The 24,339-nt window shown below is 41.8% G+C and overlaps 1 protein-coding gene across 1 annotated transcript in view; it reads left to right on the forward strand.

Annotated features, from left to right (window-relative positions):
- The first annotated feature begins 2,061 nt into the window (after positions 1-2,061).
- The window catches only part of CRCP (CGRP receptor component), a 34,552-nt gene continuing 12,274 nt past the window's right edge, over positions 2,062-24,339 (forward strand). Inside the window, exons 1-4 of the mRNA XM_079799849.1 lie at positions 2,062-2,293; positions 14,609-14,645; positions 17,033-17,131; positions 20,217-20,311. Of these exons, the coding sequence (XP_079655975.1) occupies positions 2,286-2,293; positions 14,609-14,645; positions 17,033-17,131; positions 20,217-20,311 (239 nt within the window). The 5' untranslated portion in view covers positions 2,062-2,285. The remainder of the gene's footprint in view (positions 2,294-14,608; positions 14,646-17,032; positions 17,132-20,216; positions 20,312-24,339) is intronic.

A 24,339-nucleotide genomic window follows, 5' to 3' on the forward strand; every position in this document is an offset into this window, starting at 1 on the left:
GAGCACACTGACCACCAGGGGGCAGCTCCTGCATTGAGCCTCTGTCCCCTGGTGGTCAGTGTGTATCATAGCGACTGGTCAACCAGTCATTCTGGTTGTTCCGCCGTTGGGTCGCTAGGCTTTTATATCTATAGATAGTATTCCACTGTATTAATATAGCACATTTAAAAAATCCAATCACCTGTCACTATTAACAGTTTAATACAACTCACGTATTTTTTCAGATTGGGTTTGAATCCCTGCTGAACAAGTTTCTAGATGAGTGACCTTAGGTAAATCATAATCTTTAAAATATACATATATATATATATATATATATATATTTATTGATTTCAGAGAGGAAGGGAGAAGAAGAGAGAGAGAAACATCAATGATGAGAGAATCATTGATTGGCTGCCTCCTGCACACTGCCTACTGGAGATTGTGCCCGCAACCCGGGCATATGCCCTTGGCTGGAATTGAACCTGGGACCCTTCAGTCCGCAGGCCAATGCTGTATCCACTGAGCCAAACCAGCTAGGGCAAAAATCATAACCTTTCTAAGCCTGCCTCTGTTTCCTCAATAGTAAATTTTGAATAACAATGGAATTTACCTAATATAATGTCATCGTTGTATTGTCATAGTAATTAATATTTGTTGAGCACTTAACTATATACTAGGCACGTTATAAGGATTACCTAATAGCTCTATGATTTTCAGATTAGGGAATTGAGATTAGGAGAGGTTAAGTAATCTCCCCAAATCAAATAGCCCCTATGAAAATGATGGAGGTAAACAGAATCACAGGCTGACCAACTGCATAGCCTCCACAATATTCTGGAATAATGAAGTGCTTAGCAAGAACCTTGCAAAGAGAATGAGTTTAGTAAATAATAACGGATAGAACTATAACAAAGGAGAAAAAAATTAGCAATTAACTCATCTAAAGACACCCACCACTTAATATTTTGACACATTTCCTTCCAGTTTTTTTTTTAAACAGGCACTAGTCTTATTTTTTTAAAAATATATTTTTATTGATTTCAGAGAGGAAGGGAGAGGGCGGTAGAAACATCATTGATGAAAGAGAATCATTGATCGGCTGCATCCTGCATACCTCACACTGGGGATCGAGCCCACAACCTGGGCATGTGCCCTTGACCGGAATCGAACCCATGACCCTTCAGTCCCCAGGTTGACACTTTATCCACTGAGCCAAACCAGCTAGGGCTTCCTTCCAGTCTTTAGGGAATATTTCAAACACACCAAAAAAAAAAAAAAATCCAGAAAATAACAGATATCAAACTTCCACCCCTGCTTTTTAAAAATACATAAAATGTTGATTAGGTAGCTCTACCTCCCAAACCCTTAGGTATTTTATTCCCTACGTGTTATTTTTCTTTACACAATTAGGGTCACACCACATCATTTTCTATCTTTAAAAATCTTATCTTGAGCATTTCCTCAATATACCAAGTATGCCCCATGACTTTTCATGGCCGCATATTGTATGACTGAAACATTATTTATTAATTCCCTACTGTTGGGCATTTAGGCTATTTCTGAGCAAAAACATATCACTACACGTCATCTTTCAAAGCACCTGATAATTCCCTTTGGATACATTCATAGAAAGGCCAGAAAGTCAGAGACTGCCTGATGTTAAAGCTCTTTATGCCTACTTTTTTTTTTAATTTTTATTTTTCCAAATAGCTCTCAAGGAAGAATGGGAACGGGAGAAGGTGGGTTAGGATTATTTTTTACCTTTTAAAACGTTTTATTAAATTATAACACACACACACACACACACACACACACACACACACATAAAAGTGGACATGTGTACAGCTCACTGAATTTGCAGCAGTGAACACACCGAGTACCCAGCACCCAGATAATGAAATAGAACATTTTCAGCAGCCTTAAGCCGCCTCACTTCCAGGGCATCACCGCTCTCAGAGGGGTTGGACTTTCACGTCGCAAAGGACTATTAAGATGACGTCTTTGGAACCTTAGTTTATTAATATTTTGGTATAACCTAGACCACGGAAACATAGGCTAAGTCCTGCCTGCAAACGCTAGTCAAGCTGAAGTCCCGCTGGGCGAAGAGCAAGCACAGGGCACAGACGGTGAGGGAGCGGCGAGCACCACCGCGATCCCGCGGGGTCCTCCAGACTCCCGGCGTGCAGCGCGGCGATCCCGGCGTGCACCGCGGCGCCCGGAGGCGGCGGCCCGGTGTGTGGCGCGGACGGCGGGAGCGAGGCTCTTGGCTTGCTGACGGCCGGAGGGGGCGAGGCGGGGTCGGCATGGAAGTGTAAGTCACCCGGTGCGCGTTCCGGCTGTCCGCCGAGCCTCACAGCGGGGGACGGCTAGGTGCTGGGGGCTGAGAGGCGTGGGCTGGGCGACCTCGCGTACGGCGGGTGGGGAGGGCCTCGAGCCGGGAGGCGGGGCAGAAGGACACTCGCTCGGCCCCTCTGAACCGCCGCCCGCACGCCCCTCCGGTGCCCGGTGCCCGGTGCCCGGTGCCCGGTGCCCGGGCCGCGTGCCTTTCAGTGTGCCTGCTGCCCCCTCATTCATCTGCTCGCGTTCCGAGGTCGCAGTGGTGACCCCAGCCCGTATCCGGGCCTTGGGCCCTGGAGGTTCCTGGAGAGAATACGCTTTGCCGGGGCTCCTGGGGAGCCCTGACTCGGAGGAGGTGCTCTCCGAGTGTGAGGAGGAGCAGTGAGCTCTCTAAGGGAAGGGGCGGGTTTTCTGGGAAGAAGACGGTGCTTGAGCCCGGATTGTGACCGCAGACCCGGAGGCTGAGTGTGTGCAGGGGGAGTAACAGTCGTTCCAACAGTTAAACTCCACATGGTTTTTCCATGTTTGCTCGTCGTACCGCATGCAAATGGAAGTTTTTACATGGCTGATAGGAATTCATAGGCATAACCGATATTGTGTTTGTCTTTGGCACTGATAATTGAATACTCATATTTTACGTTCTTTTGCCTCATACTTAATGGTTATATGTACTACTATTTTTTCACACTTGAAAAATACACATACAAGATGTATATGTGCCTGAAGTGAAAGCTTCATGAAACAATACTTACTGAACACTCTGATGCTATCGTGTCAAACCTACTCAAAAAGAGGAGGCTTTGGCTAGAAAGAAATGACAACGATTTACTTAAGGTTTTTAGAGGTTGCTAACTGGAAAACCTAGAAGTGTTCCCAAGAAGAGAGAAAAGTTGAATTCTTATAGTAAAAGTCATATCCTTGAGAATAATCAAGTCCTGCATTCTTAGCCCTGGGATTGGTCCTGCACTGTTATCCAGATGTCACGTGGTCCGAGAATGGTTGCCAGGAGGTCTGGTCCTGAGTCCTGGGGGTAGTCAGAGGGTTATCTGCTGGTTTGATATATGTTCAAAAAACTGGTGTCTATAAAAGTATTGATGCAAGACTGGAAAGTTCCCAAGTTGAAGTTCTGAGTCTAGTTAAGCCAAAAAAGAATCGTTTCTTCATGCCTCAACCTTCATAATGTTAATAATTTAGAGGTCTGGTTAAAATGACGTCATTTTATTTTTTCCCTCCACTGTTTCCTCAGTCTCTTCTCATTTATTTATTTAAGCTCACTGATTGTTGACCCACTAAATTGATTTTGCAATCCTCTGATGGAATTTAATCTGCCACTTGAAAAATATTCATATTACTCTAGCCCAAGCCATTGTGATCAGTTTTCCCTCTTTTTTTGTTTGTTTGTTTTATTGTTGTTGTTAATCCTCACCAGAGGGTATTTTTCCATTGATTTTTTTTTTTTTTAGAGAGAGTAGAAAAGTGAGGGAAAGACAGAGAAACATCAATATGAGAGAAACACATCGATTGGTTGCCTCCTGCACATGCCCTGGTTGGGGCCTAGGGTGGGGAGGAGCCTGCAATCAAGGTACGTGCCCTTGACCAGAATTGAACCTGGGACCCTTTGGTCCGCAGGCCGACGTTCTGTTCACAGAGCCAAACTGGCTAGGGCAGTTTCCCCCTCTTGACTAAAGCATTTCCTGTCCGCATACAAACCTGCTTTAATTTATCGATATTAAAAACTTCCTTGTCCCTGCATTCCTGTCCACCTACTGCTTCATTTCTGCTTCCTATGACAACAGAACTTCTTAGAAATGTTGTTTATCCCCTCATTCCCTCAGTCATTCTGTTGGGCTTTCATCCTCACTAATCTACAGAAAGGGGTCTGGAAGATTCCCTGAGCGCTCCATCTTGTCACTGAGACTACTTCTCAGTCTCCTTTCCTAGCTCCTCTTCCTTTCTTTGCTTCTAAATATTAATGTCTTTTGGGCTCAGTACTGGGACTCCTTTTCTCCACATTCTCATTACCTATCTCTATGCTGATGATTCCTTTTTCTTTCCTTATCCATCCACTTGCGTAGACTAAAAATCTAGCCTTCTTTCCTCACCCCTAAAGCCTGTCCATCAGCCAGTCCTGTCATTTCCACCTTCAGAATATATTTGAAATGCAGTTACTTTTCACCATCTCCACTGTTAAATTTTCTAGTCCACCATCTCTGGTCTGGATTAAGCAATAGCCTTTAGCTTTCACTCTTGCCCATCCCAATTTATTCTGTTCTCCACACAGCAGCCAGAGTGATCCTGTATAACCTCACATACTCATTAACCATATCTCTTGCCACTGTCCTCACCCCCCAAACACACACACCTTCCATTGACAGTCACGTAGTTTCTGTAACCTTCTAAGCCCTTTTCTACCTCAGGACCTTTACATTGCTGTTTCCTTGGCCTGGTGTACTTTCCCCCTTGTCCAGCTTTCTTCTTATCCCTTTGATAGCTGATGTTGAATGTCCCTTTTTGATGTTGTGTTTCCTTTCATTCAATCCAAAATAATCCTCTTTTTTGTCTCTCATACCACTTTGGTTTACTTTTCCCTTAAATAGTCACCAGTTATAATCCTATATAATAAAAAAATATGCAAATAGACTGAACAGCAGAATGACCGGAATGCCTATGGCCCCTTTCCCCGGCTGGCCCAGCCCCCCAGCAGGCCCCCACACCCTAATTAGGGGTGGGGTCAGCCAGCAAACTGCCCGCAGTTCCTTGCCCTGGCCGGCCCCACCCCCCAGTGGGCACCCCCACCCCTATTGGGGGCAGGGCTGGCCGGCAAACTGCCCGAGGCTCCTTCCCCCATCCAGCCCCGCCCTCACCCCCGATCGGCTCTCTGCCCCTCCACCCCAGCCAGCCTGTCCCCAATGGCCCCCATCGGGGCGGGCCAGCTGGACCCCAGCAGTGCACGAATTCGTGCACCGGGCCTCTACATAATAAAGAGCCAGGGTCATAACAACCATTACGACCGAAGGCTCGACCAGACTGGAAGTCAGTGCTGGGTTGCCGTGGGGACCCAGCACTGACTGGGGCCACTGCCAGTGCCACGACCCAGCACTGACTGCCTAGGTGGCTGCGGATCAGGCCTGGAGAGAGGCCTGCAGAGAGAGAGGCAGGGTCTGATCCATAGCCTCTGTGTCAGCTGTTGATCAGAACTTGCCTCTCTTTCTCTCCTAGCCTGGCCAACAGCTGCGCCTCCATTTCTCTCCAGGCCTCCACTGGGGCTGCTGATCAGCCCCGCCTTTCTGATCAGGCCCCGATGATAGGCCCAGAGATGCTGACTGGCATAGAAACTGACCAATCAGAACCAAATCTGGGTGAATGTAAGGAGCCAATGGCTGCCTAGGAGGTGGAACTTTTGACGCTGACTGGCAGAGAAACTGACCAATCAGAACCAAATCTGGGTCAACTGTGAGGAGCCAATGGCTGCCTAGGAGACAGAGTTTTTGACGCTGACTGGCATAGAAACTGACCAATCAGAACGAAATTGGCTGGCAGAGGAGGTCAGTTGGGGCAAGATCAGGCTGGCAAAGGAGGGCAGTTAGGGGTGATCAGGCAGGCAGAGGCAGTTAGGGGCAATCAGGCTGGCAGGCGAGGGCCGTTGGGGGCGAGATTAGGCTGGCAGGGGAGGGCAATTGGGGGCAACCAGGCTGGCAAGGGAGGGCAATTGGGGGCAAGATGTGGACAGCAGGGGAGGGCAGTTGGGAGTGAGATCAGGCCAGCAAGGGAGGGCAGTTAGGGGTGATCAGGCAGGCAGAGAGGTTAGGGGCGATCAGGCAGGCAGGCAGAGGCAGTTAGGGGTGATCAGGCAGGCAGGCAGAGAGGTTAGGGCGATCAGGCAGGCAGGCAGGTGAGTGGTTAGGAGCCAGTGGTCCCAGATTGTGAGAGGGGTGTCCGATCTGTGGGAGTGGGCCTAAACCGGCAGTCGGACATCCCCCAAGGGGTCCCTGATTGGAGTGGGTGCAGGCTGGGCTGAGGGAACCCCCCCTTCGTGCATGAATTTTGTGCACCAGGCCTCTAGTCCAATCTAATAAAAGTTATATGCAAATTGACCATCACACCAAGACACAAGATGGCCGCCCCCATTTGGTCAAAGATGGCTGCCCCCATGAGGACACAAGATGGCCGCCACAAGATGACTGCTACAAGATGGCCTGTAGGGGAAGGCAGTTGTGGGAAGTTAGGGGTGACCAGGCCAGCAGAGGAGGGCAGTTGGGGGAGACCAGGCCAGCAAAGGAGGGCAGTTGTGGGGGACCAGGCCTGCAGGGGGGGGCAGTTGGGGGGGGGGCACAAGGCCTGCAGGGGAGGGCAGTTGGAGGGGCACAAGGCCTGCAGGGGAGGGCAGTTGGGGGGGACCAGGCCAGCAGGGGAGGGCAGTTGGGGGGGGACCAGGCCAGCAAAGGAGGGCAGCTGGGGGGGATCAGGCCTGCAGGGGAGGGCAGCGGGGGCGTACCAGGACTGCAGGGGAGGGCAGTTGTGGGGGACCAGGTCTGCAGGGGAGGACAGTTGGGGGGCACAAGGCCTGCAGGGGAGGACAGTTGGGGGGCACCCAGGCGTGCAGGGGAGGGCAGTTGGGGGAGACCAGGCCAGCAGGGGAGGGCAGTTGTGGGGGGGACCAGGCCAGCAGGTGAGGGCAGTTGGGGGGACCATGCCTGCAGGGGAGAGCAGTTAGGGGGGACCAGGCCAGCAGGGGAGGGCAATTGGGGGGGACCAGGCCAGCAGGGGAGGGCAGTTGGGGGGGACCAGGCCTGCAGGGGAGAGCAGTTGGGGGGGGACCAGGATTGCAGGGGAGGACAGTTGGGGGGCACAAGGCCTGCAGGGGAGGACAGTTGGGGGGGACCCAGGCCAGCAGGGGAGGGCAGTTGTGGGGGGGACCAGGCCTGCAGGGGAGGGCAGTTGGGAGCCAGCAGTCCTGGATTGGGCCTAAATGGGCGGTTGGACATCCCTCAAGGGGTCCCAGATTGGAGAGGGTGCAGGCTGGGCCAAGGGACACCCCCCCTTGCACGAATTTCGTGCACCGGGCCTCTAGGCTATATATATAAAAGCCTAATATGCAAAGTGTCTCTTCGGGAGTTTGACTGACTGGGAGTTCTATCTCTTGCTATGATGTGCGCTGACCACCAGGTGGTGGCGCAGAATGAAGAAGGTCCTGGCTGGCAGCCGGCAGCCACTAGGGCCCCTACCCGTGCACGAATTTTGTGTACTGGGCCTCTAGTAGTTGTATGTTTGTTGACTTGTTTAACCCTTTGCACTCGCTTGCTTTTTTCTTGATTCCTTTATTCTAATGCTAACCGTGTCGAGTCACACTCGACATCCGAGTGCAAAAGGTTAATGCTGTGTCTCCCTCATGAGAGTGCAAGTCTATGAAGTCAGGGGCCAATATCTATTCACTTAATGCTTAGCATGGCATCTGGCACAGAGTAGGCATTCAGCAAATTCTAGTTGACTGAAGTAATATGATAATACTTCATTAATTTAATAAGTATAAATTAATTAGCTAGATTTCTAATTGCTAGCATATCAATTTTCTTTTTCTAAGTGAAATTGTTTGATTCAAGGGTTTTTTCTCTTATAAGCATCTGCTCTTCCCAAGGAGTCTTTGACTTATGAGGCTAATCAAGAATTTTGAAGCTAGCAGTTTATGGGAAAGCTGAGTTTTTCTGAGGTAGACATATGATTTGGGAATAAAAGGGTCCATGAAATGGAAAGGTCTAAGGGCCTAACTTCTAGTAGCTGTCTGGCCTCCAGCATGAGGTATGACTTCTGGCAGTGTGGTCCTTGGGATCTTCAGTAGAACCCTAAGTCTCTGAGAGGGCAAACATACTATACTTCTAGGATCTGGAGCAAGAAGTCACAAATGGAAAACTCCCCTGAGTTATTACTACTATTTTTTTCTTCAGTCACTGAGTAAATACCTACTGAGTGAATAATACATAATAGACATACATTAGAAATTTTTTAAAGGTGAGGAATATTTATGCTTTTATTTGGTTGAATGACAGATTTTTTTTCATTGTTAGAGAATTTAATATCTCTCTCATACTTAATAGAATTAATAGACAAAAATACAGATTTGTGTTACAGTGTAAATCATTTGACCTGGTTGAGGTCTATGGGATACTATATCCAGTTACTACACTATACACATTCTTTTTAGTGCACACGGAATAGTCACAAAGATCTACAATTTTCTGGAACATCAAATAATTCCCAGTACATTTCAAAGAATTGAAATAATATACACTATGTTCTCTGATCACAAAGAAATTAAATAAGACATCAGTAACGATTAAATATCTGTAAAATTGCTAACTACTTTTTAATTTTTATTGAATTTATTGGGGTGATATTGGTTAATAAAATTATATAGGTTTCAGGTGTACAATTCTATAATACATCATTTGTGTATTGTGTTCACCACCCCAAGTCAAGTCTCCTTCCATCACCATTTTGAATGATATAATTTAAAAATAAAATCTTGAGCATCATTTGGAAACTTATTTTTCTCAGGTAAAAGGATACAGAAATTTCATACCAAAATAAGTATTTGTATACTATATATAAGGTATTTGCTTGGCCTTGGGGTTATTTATGTACCTGGAAAGCTTTGTGTTCACTCTTTTATTATTGAATTTATTATACATAGTTACAAAAATGGATGGTATTTATTTCTGTACCACCTTAAAGAGATAGTGTCAGAATTTCCTTCATTTTATAGCTGGAAATACTGAGGTTTAAAGAAGTTAGTTAATAACGTAGGTCCTATAACACTTCAGTAACAGGACTGGAAAGAGGATATTTGTTTGTTAGCTCCCAAGAGAATGCTACAGGTGAAATTGTTCATGGACTGCCACCCAGTTTTCTTGTACCAGACTTTAGTTTTCCAGAACATGACTTATATTGATAACATAGGTTGAACATAAGAGAATTTGAGCAATTCCATTCGTCACTGCTTTCACAAGAGTTAACTATGTGGCAATCAGTAGCACTGTTTGCATGGGTTTTTGTGTGTGTTTCTAAGGAAAGTCTGCTAATAGATCATTTTGTTCTGTTTTTCAGAATTTGGTTTTACAAAGTAGTTGTTTACATCCATTAAATTGACTCAGCAAGTTAAGCAAATTGTACAGGTTAAATTTCAAACAGCAAGTCAACTTCAGTCAGTTAATTCATTACTTAAGGAAATTAAGTGACTGCCTGCCTGTAAGTATAGATTTAGACAGTCTTTAAAATTCACTTGGAATATTTGCTTTAAACACCTGTAAATAAATTCAGTAATATTCCAAGTCTGATAAGAGAATATGAAATTTTGTGTAGATGGGCAGTTTCTAGAAGTCTGTATGCTTGTGAATATATTACATAATACTGAAATGTTAGCTATGGAGTAGACAATTCCTGCTCAGTAGAGATCAACAGCTTGTAAATATGATTGACAGGTATGCCAATTGATGGATTCTAGTTACCCTAAAAACATTGGGGCAAAATGCATTTTATATCCTCAGTTATAAGTTATATTAATGTCTTTTTTTTAACCACATGGAATTCTTTAGTTTTACATTTCCACTTTTCTCAACATGTTAACTTGAAAAATTTCAAACCCATAGAACAGTTGCAAAAAGAGCACCACTTTTATATTCTTTACATAGTCATCATTTGTTAACAATTTGATACATTTACTTTATCTCTGTATGTGAGCACTAGAGGCCCGGTGCATGAAATTTGTGCACTAGGGGAAGGGATTGTGTGTGTGGTCCCTTAGCCTGGCCTGCATTCTCTTGCAGTCCGGGACCACTGGCTCCTTACTGCCTGCCTCCTCATTGCTCCTTACCGCTCGGCTCGCTGCTCTTTAGCACTGCCGTGGAGGCGGGAGAGGCTCCTGCCACCGCCGCTGTGCTTGCCAGCTGTGAGCCTGGCTTCTGGCTGAGTGGCACTTCCCCTATGGGAGCGCACTGACTACCAGGGGGCAGCTCCTGTGTTGAGTGTCTGCCTCCTGGTGGTCAATGTGCGTCATAATGACCAGTTGTTCTGCCGTTCAGTAGATTTGCATATTAGGCTTTTATTATATAGGATTTATTATATAGGATGCTTTCTCTTTCCCTCACTCTCTCTCTCCCTCATTCTCCTATGTAAATATAATACCATTATCATACGCAGGGAATTGAGCACTGATATAATTACTATTATTAAAATACAACCTATATGCCTGGCTGCAGTGGTTAAGTGGTTCAGTGTTGACCTATGAACTGGGAGGTCACGGTTCGATTCCCGGTCAGGGCACATGCCTGGGTTGTGGGTTCGATCCCCAGTATGGGGTGTGCAAGAGGCAACCAATCAATGATTCTCATCGATGATGTTTCTATCTCTTTCTCCCTCTCCCTTCCTCTCTGCAATAAAAATATATAAAAAAAAAATACATTCTCTATTCACATTTCTCTAGTTGTCCCAATAATGTTTGTTTTAGCTGTATTTAAAAAAAAAAAAATCAAACCTGGGACCCTTCAGTCCGCAGGCCGATGCTCTATCCACTAAGCCAAACCAGCTAGGGCTAGCTGTTTTTTTAAAAACCAATTAAGTATCCACTCAAGAATCACATTGTGTTTTGTTGTCATGTTTCTTTAATCTTATTTACTCTAAAAATAGTTTTCTAGCCTTTTTTGGTGTGGTATTGGCATTGTGACAAATGACATTGATATTTGAAACTTTTAGAAATATATATATTTTTATTGATTTCAGAGAGGAAGGGAGAGAGAGATAGAAACATCAATGATGAGAGAGAATCATTGATCAACCACTGAGCCACACTGGCCTATTGTTTTGAAGTCTATTTTTCAGTTTGGATTTGTTTAAATATATCTTCATGGCTAGATTCAGCTTAAACAATTTTAAAAAATATATATTTTATTGATTTTTTTACAGAGAGGAAGGGAAAGGGAGAGAGAGTTAGAAACATCGATGAGAGAAACATCAATCAGCTGCCTCCTGCACACCCCCTACTGGGGATGTGCCCGCAACTAAGGTACATGCCCTTGACCGGAATCGAACCTGGGACCCTTGAGTTCGCAGGCCCCGCTCTATCCATTGAGCCAAACTGGTTAGGGCTCAACTTAAACAATTTTTGACAGGATTGCTATAGGGATGTGTCTTTCTCAGTGTATCACGTCATCATTATTGGTGCTGTTAAATAGGACAACTTGGTAAGTTAATGTTTGTTAAATCTCACTATATCCTCTTTCCTACAACCTGCCACTTAGTGGTGGTTACAATAACTTCTTCAGAAAAAAAAATGCCTTAAAAATTTTTCTCGGTAAATAGTTCATTTAGGACTTCATAAAAGGTAGATATTATACACTCATTGACAATTTATTATTTTTTTTAAATATATTTTATTGATTTTCTACAGAGAGGAAGGGAGAGAGATAGAGAGCCAGAAACATCGATGAGAGAGAAACATCGATCAGCTGCCTCCTGCACGCCCCCTACTGGGGATGTGCCCGCAACCAACGTACGTGCCCTTGACCGGAATTGAACCTGGGACCTTTCAGTCTGAAGGCTGACGCTCTATCCACTGAGCCAAACCGGTTTCGGCCATTGACAATTTATTGAATAAAGGAGTGCTTAACATATATTAGCGTTTACTCTATTAGCTGAGTTTAAAAACATTATCTTACTATTAAAGAATTAATAAGTAAATCAGCTTCTGCCAGCCAGAGTCTGCAGGATACAGTATCTGTTTACGCATCATTGTGCTACTGGTACCACCAAAACCAGAGGTTCGTTAAAAAACATGAGAGAGGGTTTCTATCCTTTGGATATTGGTTCTAGAATAGGCTGATGATGTTTTTTGGATTCTTGCATTACAATATTGATTTGGGCAATGAGGCAGTAACTTGGAAGAGCCAGGAACAGATTTCCAAGGGCATGGACTATTTTGCATAACAGGAGGGGACATGATTTGGAAATGAAGTTGTAACAGTGGCACCTGGAATGGATCCATTACCCTTGAGGAAAATAACAGTTGTATTTTTCCCCAGTCCAGTTTGTGCCAGGCAGTGATATCATAGTTGCTGTGTATTTTAGGGCACACAGGGAGTAGTAATTCAATTTCAAGCAAAGATAGGGCTGACTTCCTGACTAAGTAGGCAATGATGACATATGATTTGATTTGTCATTTTCAATAAAAGAAACATATCACATATATTGATTATGCATTGTCCTTCCTGTGTTCCATTCCTTTTAAATATGATATTTGTGTCCTCAGTGCAGTAGTGGTCATTTGGGCCAAGCACACTTTTGTGAAATCTCAGCTATTTGTTGAATGACTAGTAGCATTTGGTAAGCTTCGCATGCTTATTTGATTACAGTGCTGACATCATTGTGCTGATGACCAAGGCCTAAGTCAGATCCTTGTGTTAACTGCCTCCTAGTTTTGCTTTACTTACTGACTGGGGAAATCACCCATATGTTTGACCCATGTTTTTGAAATTTGTATCATCATTTTCATTATAAAGCCTCACTTCTGGTTTAAGAACATACAGTAGTCTTTGTTGCACATTATGTCAAGCCCAAACTCCTTCCTGAAGTTTTAGGATTCTGCATTACTGGTTTCCATTTGTACAGTCCAGTCTTACTTTTCACAATTCCATAATTATTGTCCACTTCAGTTAAGCTTACTACTGTGTGACCTTAAGCAAGTTTTAAAATCTTTGAGCCTCAATTGAATCTATAAAGAAGAAATAATAGCTCCTGTATCACAGGGTTTTTAATGAGAATTAAGTGAAATAACATTTGTATTTTTAAAATAATAGCCTCCATTTAGGGAGATCTTAATAAGTATCCGAAGTATGCTATACTTCTAAAATTTGTTGTCTCTGCATCCTTATCATAGCTTTATGGGGTAGGATGAAGTTGTGGTGGTGGTAGTAGCACAGGTAGCGGTGATAATAGATGGCATAAAGTACCTCTGTTCCAGGTACTTTACATATTTCTATTTAGTCCTGTTAAACAATCTTATGAGATTGGTACTATAATTGCTATTTTATAGATGAGGAAATTTAAGCACAGAGAGGCTCAATAACTTGCCTAAGTTTATAACGTACATAATGAATGTACAATGGAGCTGCACTTTTAGGTACCAGTTTATCACCATTTTTTTTTGTCTATTTGTTTTAGATGAGGAAGCTTAGAGGGGTTGATTAACTCACTAAAACTCTTATACCTGATAAGTAGCTGGGCCATAATATGAACCCAGATTTGTCTGATTTAAAAACTGTGTTTATAATTATTATACTAGACTTTCTTTAGATTATCAAAAACAATAAATTCTTTGTTGTTGTATCATAGAATGGATCAATTTAATGCAAGTCACATTGCTGTGCTCATTCATAAATGAAAGATGACATTTTGCCTTGACTGTTACACAGGGGTGCCAGGCTTTTGACCTCTGCTTGACACATGAACTGCACCTGTTGACCTGATATAGAAGATGAACATCTTTGTTGTAGTTTTGTTGATATCTGTCAAGATTTCTGACATTGCTGGAATTCCCAGTGGTGATGCTAGTGTTAAGGGTCCCATTTCTGGCGATTCAGCAGGAGGACTTGGGTCAATAGCTGATGGAAGATGTCAATAGCTGATGGAAGGCAGATGGTACTGGGAAGAGGCCATGGCTGTGGGATGAGAAGCACATAGACTAGGGATAAGTAGAGTATTTTAATCACCTACCTGGTGATGGATGTGTGGTATACAAAGGCTGTAAAAAGGAAGGTATGCTCTAAAATTGTCCATTATCAGTTAAACCAGTGGGACTTAGGGCATTTCTCCTAAAAGTTGTAGTCCCTAAATTCCTGAGCTGGACTACTGAATTTTTAAAAAATTAATTAATTTTTTAAATCCTCACCCTAGGATATTTTTTTCATTGATCTTTTTTTTTTTTTTTTAGAGTGAAAGGGAGGAGGGAATGGGGGGAGAGGAGAGAGAGAGAGAGAGAGAAGAACATCAGTGTGAGAGAAATACATCTACTGGTTGTCTCCCACACCCAACTGAGGCTGGGGATCAAACCTGCAACCGAGGTACATGCCCTTGACTGGGAATTAAACCTGCGACCCTTTGGTCCTTGGGCCAATGCTCTAACCATTGAGTCATACCCGTCAGGGCTGACTACTGAATTTTGGCAGAGGAATTATTACATAGATATTTAATTCACACAAAATGATTTGAACCCAGACTATGATAATTTACTTTTCTTTTGCAGGAAGGATGCCAATTCTGCGCTGCTCAGTAACTATGAGGTAAATAGCTTTGAAGTATTTTCCTCTTTGATAGTTTTGTTCTTTGCTTTTGAAGATTATTGAATTAACTGTAGTTAGAAATTACTGAATTAATTTGGATTTTCCGCTTTAAAATATGACAGATGGCACTATCTGGTGGACCTTGTGATATCCTAAGCTTGGTAAATTACATTAATTCAGGAAAACTGGGAAGACTTTAGTGTATAGTAGGCAATCTTCCCCAAATCTGAAAATTTTAGATCTTTATATGGAAGGCTTCATGAAGAGTGGAAGCATCTATTTTGGAACTCTGTCAGCAAAAGTTTCTATTAAAATATGTATGCTTTTTCTTAATTACCACTCTTTACTTATAAAATACTTCTATGTCATTATTTTGATCCTCATAATGGTCTCATAAATATTAAAATTTTCATTTTGAAAGTGAGAGCTTAGTTGATTCACCATTATCATCAATACTTTAGTAAGAACTAACAGATTGGGGATTTTGGAGCTGAAGGGTTGGATTGTTGGGGAAAGGGAGGAAAGAAGGAAAGAGGTTGGTGAGAGGGGGGATATAACATTATTTTGCCTACCTTCCATTTTGCCTGGATCTTGTTTGGTACTAGTAAAATCATCTGATAGGTTAATTCCCGGTGTAGAAAGAGCCATTCATACGTACATTCATTGTCTATTTTTCATATGTCAGAGTCTAAACTCATAAAGACTTGTAGGAGACTTGGGTCTCCACTGTGTGATATATTAGTATATAGAAGGTAGTTGAGTTAACACAGTTGGCCATATTCCTCTCTTTCCAAAGATTCATCTTTAATGGTTGCTGCTCATAACAGGAAGAAATGGTTGTTGGTTAAGCCATTGGCTTTTAGGAATTTCCTTTTCCAGTTTGGACTCTGCTATGTGTTTGGGTGTTTTATCCATTGGAGAAATATTGATTGCCTTAATTGGGTCTCATGCCACTATTTCTGAAAATGACAGGCAGGCAAGGAGTTGCATTGTATCTAGTAATGGTCTATGAATCTGTGAACCTATAATACTTCCCTGAATTTTCTGTATAATCTCTAAAACAGGAGAGAGATATACTTCCCACACCCTTCTTAACACTAATACACATGTTTTTCCCCTTGTGGGGAAAGTGTACTTATTAAGTTCTATAGCATTTTCCCTCCCCCCCTTTTTTTTTGTTAATCCTCATCTGAGGATATTTTTCCCATTGATTTTTACAGAGAGTGGAATGGGAGGGAGGGAGGGAGGAAGAGAATAAGAGAGAGAGAGAGAGAGAGAGAGAGAGAGAAACTGGGAGGGAGAGGAGAGAGTTAGAGGGAGGGAGAGAGGGAGAGAGAAAAAGGAAGGGAAAGAGGAAGACAGAGAGAGGGAGGAAGGGCGGGAGGGAGGGAAACAGCGACGTGGGAGAGACACATCAATTTGGTTGCCTCCCATATGGAGCCAGGAATCAAATCTGTAACCCAGGCACGTGCCCTTGATCAGAAATAGAACCTAAGACCCTTCAGTGTGCAGGCTCACACTCTAACCACCAAGCAACACCAGCCAGGGCCCCCCTCCCCTCCTTTTTGTAAACTATATTTTGGCACTTGCCCAAAATAAAGTATACTAGATTTTCATATTAGAGAAGTAGAATCCATTTATTTTTTATTTTTTTTTAAATTGATTTTAGAGAGGAAGGGAGAGGAAGCGAGAGATAGAAACATCAGTGATAAGAGAGAATCATTGATTGGCTGCCTCCTGCATGTCCCACACTGGGGATCAAGCCCACAACCCAGGCATGTGCCCTGACTGGGAATTGAGCCGTGACCTACTGGTTTATAGGTTGACGCTCAACCACTGAGCCATGCCGGCTGGGCTAGAATCTGTTTTTTTTTAAAAATTATTTATTTTAGCAAAATTTACTTTTAAATACTCAAAATATTTTTGAGATCAGAAGTATGGTATATATTGGTAGGAAACATTTGAAATATTTTAAGTAAACTAATGAATTTGAATTATTTGACTTAGATAAAAATATTTTTAAAAGGTCACATATTTCTTGGATTCATATTTGCTCTAATGCAAGAGTTGGGGCGTACTATTTTGTTTATCTTCAAAATCAATGACCTTGGAATAGATTTATTTCTCAAAGTTCTCTAATTTAAAAATCTTTTGTAGCCGAAACCGTTTTGGCTCAGTCAGCTTGCGGACTGAAAGGTCCCAGGTTCGATTCCGGTCAAGGGCATGTACCTTGGTTGTGGGCACATCCCCAGTGGGGGGTGTGCAGGAGGCAGCTGATCGATGTTTCTCTCTCATCGATGTTTCTAGCTCTCTATCCCTTTTCCTTCCTCTCTGTAAAAAATCAATAAAATATATTTTTACAAAATCTTTTGTATATTTCTTCCTAGGTGTTCCAGTTACTAACTGATCTGAAAGAACAGCGTAAAGAGAGTGGAAAGAATAAACACAGTACTGGACAACAGAACTTGAATACTATCACCTATGAAGTAAGCCTAGGCTTCTGGAGGGTCTACCTGAACTATCTTTGAGGAGGGTTTGTTTATTCTTCTGATGACTAGCCACCAAATCAAGAATGCCTATTATTTGATTTGAATAGTTGTACTATAATCCTGTTGTTATTCTGTTTATAAAAGTGCAAAGAGTTTGGCCAGTTGCCAGGGTTAGCCAACTATAAAATTAGAGGAATAGTCTATAAGATCGCACTCACTTCTAATACCAGTTTTAATTCAGGGATCCAAGACCACCCTCAGATTCAGTAATTGTCTAGAAGTATTCACAACTCATTGAACGCTGTCATATTCTAGGTTACTGTTTATGACAGGGAAAGGGTGCAGAGTAAAATTGGTCAAGGGAAGAAGCAAATAAGGCAGATTACAAGAGAAATATTTAATACAGAATGTTGTTCTCTTAATGTGGTTGTGTGTGACAATATGCACAGAATATTGTACCAGTAAACCAGGGAAGCTCAGCTGAGCTACAGTGTCTGAAGATTTTATTGGGGCTCTATTACCTAGGCATGATTGAATAATTAATTGCCCATGTAGCTCATCTCAGCCTCCAGGCTGAATGATACTGTATGACCCAAAGCTCCTATCCTAAGTCGCATTGTTGAGACTATCCATTATGATCTAAGGCCCGAGACAAAGATACTTCTATTAGCTATAGCATTCCAAAGAGTCTGGAGATGACCTCCCAGAAGCTGAGGTCAAAGGCCAGATTTGGGCAATGTCAAATTCTTTATTATAAACAAAGTAATACTATTCTAGAAAATTTAGAATGTACCAAAAAGCATAAAGAAGACAGAAAAAGTAATTCATAATCTCGATCTAGTGGACATTTTGCTACATTCTCTCCCAGCCTTATGCTTTGTCTTTAAAAAAGAAAGTTTAAGCCATTGTATTTGTTATAGGTGATGTTTGATTTTTTTCTTTTTTTAATCCTCACCTAAGGATATTTTTCCATTGATTTTTAGAGAGTGGAAGAGAGGGAAAGACAGAGAGAAACATCGATGTGAGAGAAACACATCGATTGGTTGCCTCCTGTACAAGTGCCAACCACTGCCCAGGCTGGGGAGGAACATGCAGCCAAGGTACATGCCCTTGACTGGAATCGAACCTGGGACCCTTCGGTCCGCAGGCCAACGCTCTATCCACTGAGCCAAACCGGCTAGGGCGGTGATGTTTGATTTTGTATCTGTCATTTTAATTTGTTTTCTTGCTATTTCCTTCTAGTTCTGATTTTGTCGATAAAGGATTTGGTTTTAATTTCTTTAATTTTTCTTTTCAAAGATATTAAATTTGAATTAAGCTTATCATAATTCCTTTTAAGGAAAATAAGGAGTTTAGCACTTTTGTCACTATTCCTCCTCATTCACTTTTGTTCATTTAATCATGTATTTAAAATCCTATCATTCATTCATGTTCTTTTAGTTCATACCTTTCAAAGAAGAAAAAAAATACTTGTTGGCAGTTTGTTTTATAAACTAATTAAAAAAAACCCTGCTAAGTACTTTTTTTTTTTTTTAATCCACCTGTCTTCGTGGATATTTTTCCATTGATTTTGAGAGAGAGTGGAAGAGAGAGGGAAAGACAGAAACATTGATGTGAGAGAAACACATGGATAGGTTGCCTCCTGCACACACCCTGACCAGGGCCCAGGCCAGGGAGGAGCCTGCAACTGAGGTAGTGCCCTTGGCCAGAATGGAACCTGGGACCCTGGGTCTGCAGGCCGACGCTCTATCCACTGAGCAAAACTGGCAAGGGCAACTACTATGTACTTTTAACTACACATTTAAGCAGTTTAAGCTCATTGCCACTCCTTAAGTTCTTGCTTTTAATACGTGATGCCTTAAGAAAACTTTTTGTGGGACTAAATGTTTTGAGACTTTTTATACCTGAGAATATATTTCTAGTGTGTTTTTTAAAAAATATTTTATTTTGAGAGTATGTTTATTAAAACTGGGAATAGTGAAACACAGGAAGGGCTCAGGATAGAAGAAGCAACAGGAGAAAGCCTAGGTGGGGGGCTACTTTGGCTCACTGAAAAAGAGGCCTTGGAAACAGAGTCAGCGAGTTAGCCCAGGACAGCTGCCCTCCCCATTGTTCCACTGGTTGCAAATCTCATGGGGGCTCTTAGAGTTTTGCCTGAGAGGGAAGAAAGGCATGGATGGGTGTGCTCAAAGGAGGGAGTTCTTAATGTGAATGACAACTCATTTGAATATGGAGCTCTTGGGTTCAACTATTATTTTGTAGGTTTCTATACAAATTACTTGATCTATTAGTATTTGTTGTTATGCAGGAGTGTGTGACTAACCTGATGTTTGCACTTTTTGTTGTTGTTAATCCCCACCTGATGATATTTTTTCCATTGGTTTTTAGAGAGAGTGGAAGGGAAGGAGGGAGGGGGAGAGAAAGAAACATCGATGTGAGAGAGACATGTTGATTGGTTGCCTCCTGCAATCCCAACAGGGGCCAGGGATTGAACCTGCAACCCATGAATGTACCCTTGACCAGGCATCGAACCTGAGACCCTTTGGTGCATAGACTCACACACTAACCACTGAGCGACATGGGCCAGGGCTCTCCTTAATCTTTTGCCTATTAATTTTAGCATTCATTGGTGGGTCTTCACTGCAGTAATTATTACTATGGTGGAGCTGTCTAATACTGATTTGTTTCCCTATTTCTTTTATGTTTAATGGTTAGAATTCTTCTATAAGAAATGGTTGATACTTCTCATCAATTTATTTATTTAGTCATTTATATCCATATGGATTATTGGCTATTTATTTTATTCTTTGAGTTTCCTGTATTTAAAAAATTGTCTGAAATATGATAATGCAATTGACAGATTAAATTTTTTCTTCTTGCTTTTTAAGATCAGAAAAGTTTTCTTCTGAAATTTTACTATTCTTTCTGTTCTAGCTACTGGTTTACTTTTTGAGGAATTCCTATTATATGAAGATGGACTCTTCTGAAGGCATTTGTTTTACAGAAGATTTTTGAAACAAAATTGTAGAATACTAAATTATTTCTCATTCGGATTTGCTTTTTCCTTTCTTTTTTTTTGTAGACATTAAAATACATATCAAAAACACCATGCAGTCACCAGAGTCCTGAGATTGTCAGGGAATTTCTCACAGCAATGAAAAGCCACAAGTTGACCAAGTAAGTAAAAATTATCTTAAGGAGGAAGAATGATTCACAATGAAAATAACTTTCAAAAGCCCCCTCAGAAACTATTTATATTTAGTTGGGTCTTGAATTCTAATTAACACTCAGTGTGTTCTTTTTATTTTATTTTTTATATATTTTATTGATATTTTACAGAGAGAAAGGGAGAGAGATAGAGAGTTAGAAACATCAATCAGCTGCCTCCTGCACACCCCCTACTGGGGATGTGCCCACAACCAAGGTACATGCCCTTGACCGGGAATCGAACCTGGGACCCTTGAGTCCTCAGGCCGACGCTCTATCCACTGAGCCAAACCAGTCACGGCAGTGTGTTCTTTTTTTAAAAAAAAAATGATTTGAGAGAAAGAGAAACATTGATTTATTATACCACTTATTTATGCGTTCATTGGTTGATTCTTGTGTGTGTGTGTGTGTGTGTGTGTGTGTGTGTGTGTGTGTGTTAATCCTCACCTGAGGATATTTTTCCATTGCTTTCTAGAGAGGGTAGAAGGGAGGGAGACAGAGAGAAACATCAATGTGAGAGAGATACATTAATTGGTTGCCTCTTGCACATGCCCTGACTGGGGCTGGGTTTCAAGCAACTGGATAGGGCTCATTGGTTGATTCTTACATGTGCCCTGACCAGAGATCAAAACTGCAACCTTAGCGTATCGGGATGACATCCTAACCAACTGAGCTACCCAGTCAGGGCCTCAATATGCTCTTTTAAAGTAGTATTATGGTATTGGAGATGAGACAACTGAGAATTCAATATAGGGATCCTTCTAGAGCCAGCAATAGAACATAGTGGGGTTTTTTAATCTCAAAAAATTTTTTTTGGAGTCCCAGTTCTATGATCTGTCCCATTGCCCCTGTCAGTATTCAGACCAAATTGATTAAAAAATGGGGTTCACAAATTAAACTGCTTTTTATAAAGTTTATCAATTAAGGCATTTGACATTTGTTTTTTGGCTTGGGGCAAAAATGGCTTAATAATATTCAGTCTGCTCTTCTAGTGCCCAGTTATTTTTCTTGGTGGCTTTCTTGAATAAGATAGGCTTATAGGACTTAAAAACAATAATTAGGCCCTAGCTGGTTTGGCTCTGTGGATAGAGCGTTGGCCTGTGGACTAAAGGGTCCCAGGGTCCCAGGTTCCATCCCGGTCAAGGGCACATGCCTAGGTTGGGGGCTCAATTCCCGGTAGGGGGCATGCAGGAGGCAGCCGATCAATGATTCTCTCTCATCATTGATGTTTCTATCTCTCTCCCTCGTCCTTCCTCTCTGAAATCAATAGAAATATATTTAAAAAGTAATAATAATTAGATCAAGCCCCACTGGTGTTGCTCAGTGATTGAGCATCGACCTATGAACTAGGAGGTCATGGCTCAATTACCGATTGGGGCACATGCCCGGGTTGTGGGCTTGATCCCTAGTTGGGGGTGTGCAGGAGGCAGCCAATCGATGATGTTTCTATCTCTCTCTCCCTCTCCTTTCCTCTCTGAAATCAATAAAAATATATTTTAAAAAAATTAAAAAAGAATTAGATCAAGATTTTACATGAGAAGAAAACTACCCTTAGTCTTTTAGAATTAATATCAGAGCTGATACATTCCAAAAGTGTGTTATTTCACTTAGGATAATAAAACATTTTCTTTTGGAGGAACCATTTGGCTCACAGTTGATAAACTATCAGTAAACTAAGTGCACTTTTCCCCTTGTCTCTCTTTTCCAAATGAACTCCGAAGACAAATATATTTCAAATGTGTGTACATATATGTGTGTGTATGAATGTGTGTGTGTATAGTTGTTTTGTTTTCAGTTGTAAAATACATAGAATATTAAATTTATCATCTCAGCCCTAGCTGGGTAGCTCATACATTGAAATAGTATTTAGCGGTGTTTTAACATTTACATTCTATAATTTTATATATTTCAAAGAATTTAAGAGTACAAAAATATAAAGTTTCCCCAGAATTTTACCATTTCTTTTGCTCTTCATTTATTCCTGAAGTTTCATGTTTACTTTTTACTACGTACTTCATTCAGCCTGAAGAAATTCCTTGAGCACTTCTTTTAGAACATGGCTGCAAATTTTCTTTCAACTGAGAATGTTGTTATTTTCTTTAATTGCTGAAGGATAATTTCAGTGTGTTGAGGGTCTTTCTTTCAGTGCTTTAATGATGTTATAAAGTGGCTTCTGACTGCCATGGTTTCTGATGAGTAATCTGTAATCATGCAAATATGTAATGTGTTGTTTTCCTTGGACTGCTTTTAATATTTTTTCTTGTCTTTGGTCTTTTGAAATTTGATTTTTTAAAAAATTTTATTTTTGCTGAACTTCTTAAGTATATAAGTTTCTATTTCTTACCAAATTTGTGAAGTCTGGGTCCATTATTTCTTTCTTTTTTAAAAATATATTTTATTGATTTTTTACAGAGAGGAAGGGAGAGGGATAGAGAGTTAGAAACATCGATCAGCTGCCTCCTGCACACCCCCCACTGGGGATGTGCCCGCAACCAAGGTACATGCCCTTGACCGGAATCGAACCTGGGACCTTTCAGTCCATAGGCCGACGCTCTATCCACTGAGCCAAACTGGTTTCGGCTGGGTCCATTATTTCTTGAAATATTTGTTCTGCTTTAATCTCATTCTCCTTTCTTTCCAAGCTCCAAAGGTGGTTGAACTTTGATAATTGTTCTACAGGTCCCCAAGGCTCTGTTCTCTCTCTTTCTTCTTCTTTTTTTTTTAATATATATATTTTATTGATTTTTTTTACAGAGGAAGGGCGAGGAATAGAGAGTTAGAAACATCATCGATGAGAGAGAAACATCGATCAGCTGCCTCCTGCACACCCTCTACTGGGGAATTGCCTGCAACCAAGGTACATGCCCTTGACCGGAATTGAACCTGGGACCCTTCAGTCCGCAGGCCGATGCTCTATCCACTGAGCCAAACCAGTCAGGGCTCTCTTTCTTTAAATATATATTTTTATTGATTTCAGAGAGGAGAAGAGAGGGAGAGAGATAGAAACATCAATGATGAGAATGAACCATTGATTGGCTTTCTTCTGCACGTCCTATACTGGGGATCGAGCCTGCAACCTGGGCATATGCCCCGACTGGAATTGAACCAGTGACCTCCTGGTTCCTGGGTCGACTCTCAACTGCTGAGCCACACCCAACTGGGCTCTCTCTTTCTTTTTTATAGACAAGGAAACTTTTTATTAATGTTTTCCAAACCATCTATATGCTTATCACTCATTTCTTAGTTGGAGCATGTGTGACCACATTGACACAAAAAGCTTTGGATAATAGAAACACAAGGCGGGGATCAGAACTTGGGGAAGGAGCAGGGAGGAAGAAAATGATGCATCACCTTTCTTCTAGATTTACTTTGTCGCAAAGATAGAGATCTCAGACTACAGAGGTTGCATGTAGTTTCAGCTGGACTGCGTTTTCTCATGTGACAGTATTTTCTTTCAATCTGCGGTTCTTCTGTAGACTATCATTAGAGACTACAGAGCAGTCCTATCCAGTAGAACTTTCTGTGATAATGGCAATATTTCTCTGCTCTATCCTACACAGTAGCTTCTAGCCACTTGTAACTGTTGATCATTTTATTTTATTTTTTTAAAATATGTTTTTGTTTGTTTTATTTAGAGAGGAAGGGAGAGAGATGAAGAGATAGAAACATCGATGAGAAAAGCATCATTGATTGGCTGCCTCCTGCATGTCCCCTTCTGGGGATTGAGCCTGCAACCCAGGCATGTGCCCTGACCTGGAATCCAACCAGGATCTCTTGGTTCCTGGGTGGATGCTCAACCACTAAGCCACACCGGCTCAGTCATTTTAAATGTGGCTATAGAGGAATTGTATTTTTAGTTTTATTTAATTTTAATTAAATTTAAGTATTTTAATAAAAAATTTTATTGATTTCAGAGAGAAAGGGAGAGGGAGAGAGAGATAGAAACATCAATGATGATGGAGAATCATTGATCAGCTGCATCTTACATGGCCCCCACT

Source organism: Cnephaeus nilssonii, assembly GCF_951640355.1.
Source record: "Cnephaeus nilssonii genome assembly, chromosome: 2".
NCBI classification, from domain to species: Eukaryota; Metazoa; Chordata; class Mammalia; order Chiroptera; family Vespertilionidae; genus Cnephaeus; species Cnephaeus nilssonii.